Source organism: Lactuca serriola, chromosome 7 (assembly GCF_051521515.1).
Source record: "Lactuca serriola cultivar US96UC23 chromosome 7, Lser_US96UC23_V15, whole genome shotgun sequence".
NCBI lineage: Eukaryota > Viridiplantae > Streptophyta > Magnoliopsida > Asterales > Asteraceae > Lactuca > Lactuca serriola.
Window position 1 is genome coordinate 206,345,541 of NC_136414.1, and position 5,728 is coordinate 206,351,268.

At 36.9% G+C, this 5,728-nt stretch overlaps 1 protein-coding gene across 2 annotated transcripts; it reads left to right on the forward strand.

The window, feature by feature from the left end:
* The first annotated feature begins 3,481 nt into the window (after nt 1-3,481).
* Nucleotides 3,482-5,511, forward strand: LOC145065015 (leucine-rich repeat receptor-like protein kinase PXC1). Of its 2 annotated transcripts, none has more exons than XM_079012359.1 (3): nt 3,482-3,925; nt 3,991-4,614; nt 4,676-5,511. In XM_079012359.1, the coding sequence occupies exons 1-3, from the start codon at nt 3,862-3,864 to the stop codon at nt 5,329-5,331; spliced, it is 1,344 nt and encodes a 447-aa protein (XP_078868485.1). In that variant the 5' UTR covers nt 3,482-3,861; the 3' UTR covers nt 5,332-5,511. The 2 variants fall into 2 exon arrangements, with proteins under 2 accessions (XP_078868485.1, XP_078868486.1); XM_079012360.1 differs by having other exon boundaries at nt 3,482-3,919.
* Nucleotides 5,512-5,728: the final 217 nt, after the last annotated feature.

A 5,728-nucleotide genomic window follows, 5' to 3' on the forward strand; every position in this document is an offset into this window, starting at 1 on the left:
GGTGTGTGGATTGTCTATAAGGTATTAGACATAAGCAAATGGTTGCTGCAACGTTCATGAGTGCTTATGAATATGATTTGAGCATTGGATTAAACCCACGCTCACTTGGATCACTCCATGAATTGTATCACGAGTGATTGGTGAGACGATAACATCTTATATTCTTGAAACCGAGATGTGTGAGTTGTATCTTGCGAATCGGTTGCACATTGATAATATGTAAACGCACTAGTAACTTGGTGTTATAAAACATATTGTTGTGTGTGATTCGGTGCGTGAGTGCAAGCGAGCATTGTATCAAAGTTTATCCATTCCTTTTATTCAAAGTAGGATAAAGGCGATATCTTTGGGCCCCTCGATGGTTTAGTGATGACAAACGTAAATGCTCGGCCGGGCTAGGGCTAATTTGATTTGTTCAATTAGTCTGTCGTCATAAATCAGAAATCGAGAAGTAGTACAAAGAGAATGATTTGAAATCATGTCTCATATGATATCTAGAATGGAGGAATATATGATCCCTTATCTAAGGACATGCGTATTTGATATGATCAGAGTTGACAGCGGCTATGGAAAGCTACGATTGCAGATCGGGATCTGAAGTCATACACAAAATAGTTGTTAGACTTATCCAAGTGGGAGACTGTTGGATTAGTGTCTAAGTCCATAACTATTTTGGTATGTACTTGACCCGATGGTGCATGGTCCTTTTGGGTTGCCTTCACCAAAGCAACTTGATTGGAGAAATAAATAGAGAGAGAGAGGTTATTATTATTTATTAATATGTTATAAGAATAATATATTAAAGGAGATATCATATTTGTTTAATTAATATTGGTCAATAATTAATTAAGAATTAATTTTGTGATCAAGTGTAATTAATTAAACTAGAGGGGCTGAATTGTAATTATGTGATAGTTACAAAATAAGGTAAGGATTATCTTAAATATAGGGTGAACGAATTTAAGGTGATAATTGCTTAGAATTCGACTAGGATAAGGGTTTCTAAGACTTATCTTATGGTTGCTTGGTGGGCAAGCAACTAGATAAGGATAAGGACTAAAACCCTAATCTTTACACCTATATAAACCCCCTAAGGCTCATGAATTCGTATAAGCCTTCCCAAGAAGTCCTAGGGACGAATTCTAACACCTCTCCTCTCTCTTTATACCTTCTCCATTTACTCTTGGTGTTTGTAAGCCATTAGAGGAGTGACACTTGTGACTCTAAGCCTTCCAAAGTCAATTCAAGGAGGAATTGGGATTGTTATTACTACATAACAATCAAGGTAATATCTTAAACCTAATTATATGTTAATATTGATTTCCATATGCTAGAATTAGGGTTTATAGTCTTGGATTCAAAGCATGTACAATAGAGAAACCTAGATCCAAGCATTAGGGTTTCTATGAGCACATAGGATGTCTTATGACCAAAACCCATCAAGTCTAACTGGCTACTACTGGCCCTTGGATTTAAATCCATCCGGTTAAGAAAATACCCGGTTTAAAAAGTCTATTTTCTGTCTTTTAGTGAAATTGCTAAGTTGTGTTAGATAAATAAATTTTAAAAAGTCCAAACCCTAACTTGGTGATGAAGGCTTTGTCTGGTTACATCGGTTATGATTTTCTTAACCGGTTACGGGCAGCCCGGTTAGAACATCCATCCTAGGGGGGGGGTGTATAACATGTTAGAGGCCCGAGTTTTGTGCAGTTCTAATCAAGAGTGATTATTTTTTTGGCAAATACATCTTTGGTGGAAGTAGTATTAATTACATATGTTGAATATGTCGTGATTCTTGTTTTTCATCAATGAATATGGTTCTAATCAATTTTTGAATCTTAAGATACACACACACAGATATATATATATATATATATATATATATATATATATATATATATATATATATATATAAGAAAAAACAACAATTTTGGTCCCTCTACTTTCAAAACTTTTAACTCCGTTAGCTTTTGGCCGTTAAATATTATTTGATTATAATATCTGGAGGGCATTTCCGTCATTTCACTACCACATGGACCATTTATAATGTTGTCTTATTAAAAAAAAGAAATATATTATTTAATTTTCAAAGGCTCTCTCTCTCACACACACACACACATACAAACACAATCATTTGTCTTGTTCTTGACAAAATAGCCAAGTTCTTCAACACATGCACACATAAAATTTGGTAAACGATTCACATGGGTTCATATTTTTGGATAGGATCTATTTTCCTTTTTTGGAAATCAATTCACAAGTTTGCACTTTAACATACACTGACACACTCATGAACAATCTATTTTATGGGTGTGCTCTTCAAGAACAACAAACGAAATTGATTGAGAAGTTGAATACATATCAGGGGACAAAATCGATTTCGAATATGTCAAGATTCAACCACCGTCGATCTCTCAAGAATCAAACTCAGTTAACCCTAATGCAATATGAAATTGATTTTACGGGTGAAATCGACCCAAGAATGTCTTTTCTTTATCACATATTGTTGGATTAATAGGTGTGTGTCTATGTGTTTTTGATCGCAGCTCTCACCGATCCTCTTTTTCTTATTTGATTTTTAAGAAGATGTGATAGATGATAATAACGAAGACAAACTGGTGGTGTGATGAAAAAGTGGGTTTTATGTGCATGTTCCACTTTCCTCAAATTTGTAGGTACAAGACAATGAACAAACGAGACTATGGGACAAAGATGGAGATTTGATGTCTCTTTCTTCTTTCTGTATAAAATTGAAGAATGGGTCTCAAGTTGTAGGTATGTGATAGTGACATGGGCTGATTACCTTGGGATTCGACTTTGAATTGTGTATTTATTTCTGTCTTTCTCATTCTGGTTCTCAAAGTTACAGGTCTGTTATGGCGAGATGAAGATCGGGGGTGGAGATGGTCACATAAGGAAGATGATTAAGATCATGATAGGATGTGGCAGATGATGGTGTTGGGTTTATTCATGTTGTGGGCTTGTGATAAAGGTTAATTTGGTGGTGCAAGTTCGGCGGTTAAAGAAGGAAGCTTAGGTTCATCATTCATGATGTATGGATGATGGTGTTTAAAAGGAACATGATGAAGGTTGATGATTTGAGTGAGTGAGTGTGTGTGTGTGTGTGTGTGAGAGAGAGAGAGAGAGAGAGAGAAAGACCCTTTAAAAGTTACATAATATATTTCTTTTTTTAATAAAAAAAAATAAGACAAGACATCATAAATGGTCCATGCCGTAGTGAAATGATGATAATGGCCTCCGAATATTATAATTAAATAATAGTTAATGGACAAAAGCTAACTGAGTTAGCAAAAAATGCTAAATATCAAAAATTTTGAAAGCACATGGATCATCTGTGAAATTTTTTATACTTAGGGACTAAACTTCATATATGAGGAAAACATAGGGACCAAAAAATGCTTTTTCTATATATAATTCTCCTTGTTATCATCTATATGGTTTAGCCAACATTGTGCAACTGTCATCTCAGGAAACAATGCAGCAAGTCAAAGGTTACCTACGTGGTGTATTTGGGCAGACTCTATTTCCAATTATGCCCTTAGCAGATAGCGATAACTAGGGATGTGAAAGAAAGGGTTAAAGTAGCCAAAATCTGTGATGTGAATAGAGGACAACAGCCTGAATTTTCAAGGTAGAAATAGTCTGTCGCAAGGATATTCAGATTCTTGTTGTTGAGCTTCAGGAAGTCCGAAGTTATTTATTTTTCATTTTTTTTTATTTGTCTCTATTCAACATTCCATAACAAATTAGTAGAGAGATGCAACGTCATGTCATGTCTGCACAACTTGTTTTAAGAACTTAGAAGAAGATTGACAATCAGATAAGTGTTTGAAGAAATCGATGATGATGTTAAGCTGCCTGACAGTAGTATTTGCTCTATCTGTGAGTGACGTTACAGGTAGAGGTGAGTTTTGTGAATCTGAATCCTTGCTTGGTTTATTTCATGACATCATTTTTCCCTTTTAGCAGGGTCAAAAGAATGGCGTGCATCTGCTCCGGCTCCACCACCTGGGTTTAATGAAGAAAATGGCAAAGGGACTACAGATCATCATCATCATCAGCAGCATGGAGTGTTGTGGTCTGAACTTGTTATTGTGATAGCATTAGTTGTCATGCTTGGGTTCGTGGTGAATGTGGTGATCATAAGATTATTGAAGGAAAAAACGAAGGTGAAAAACACCAGCACCCCTGTTGTTGGAACTAAAACCTCCTCCCCAGTGTCAGTGTCAGTGAAGGAAGTAGTAAAGGTGGAAGACACAAATCCAGATCCAGGCCTTGTTTTTTTTGTAGAACAAGAGGAGCAATTTAATTTGCAGAGCCTTCTGGATGCAGGAGCTGATCTGCAAAACCAAAACTACTGCAGCAGCCTTTACAAGGTTCAGCTTAACAACAACAACAACAATTTTGCTTATGCAGTGAAGCGATTAAAGAAATTACAGGCGCCATGTGAGGAGTTTGATCGCACAATGGCAATGGTTGGGAAGTTGAACCATCAAAACATTCTTCCCCTTGTAGCCTACAGTTGTCAGGGTGAAGAGAAGCTTCTCATTTACAAGTATCAAAACAAAGGGAGCCTCCTGGCACTCATGGAAAGTAAGTAAAATATCATGACAAATGTATCAAATCTAATCTAAAATGTCTGTTATTTATTTAGGGCATATTGAGGGGAAGATCGAATTCCCATGGAAAGTGCGGTTGTCTATAGCGGTTGGAATAGCAAGGGGTTTGGATCACATATACAAAAGTGATCCGGGCATTCCCCATGGAAACATCAAGCTTTCCAACATTTTGTTGAATGAAAACAAGGAGGCATTAATAAGTGAATACGGATACTGGAATATGGTTGATCCGAAAAGTGCTAGCTTGCAGAGATCAAGTAATGGCTATGGCAGCTACACAGCCCCTGAGAAATGCTCATCGGAAAAAGGAGACGTGTTCAGCTTTGGGGTGATTCTGTTGGAACTGCTGACAGGGAAGATAGTGGAGAACAGTTACAGTGGTGGGTTGGACCTTCCAAAGTGGGTCAAGGCCATGGTCAGAGAGGAGTGGACAGGGGAGGTGTTTGATAAGGAGATTGCAAAGGTTGGAATGTATGCTTTTCCTCTGCTGAATGTTTCCTTAAAGTGTGTTGCCCATTTTGCTGAGAACAGACCTTCCATGGCTGAGGTTTTGGAGACGATACTTGGTGTTGTTGTTGAGGCACAGGAAGAGTTTTCTTTTTCTTCCACCGACTCAACCCCCCCACACCCACACACACACGATGCTGCTCATGTGCTTTATTCAGTTGCAGAGGATAAGGAGGAGGGCTAGGCTAGCTAATATAAACACCTCTCGATCAATCATTAACTAATATCTTGTATATACAGAAACTAGATTAGTAGTGCATGTTTATGTTTTGTTTTTCTACCAATAACTCAATGCCATGGCTATTATTATACTGTACGACATTGTTCCACTTGAAGAAGAAGATGATTCGTATTTCAGATTAAATTAGCTAGGGTTTGCCCAGGAAAGGAGTTAGCAAACAACTCTTCCACTGTAAATAATTAACAAAACTAAAATTCTTACACATCCATGATCATGATCCATCCCTCACAAACTCAAAGCTAAAGAAAGATAATAATAATAAAAATAATAATAATAATAAAAAAACAGAGAAATAGAGGGGATGGAGGTCCTCGTCCTCTTTCCAAGAAAGAGTACATAT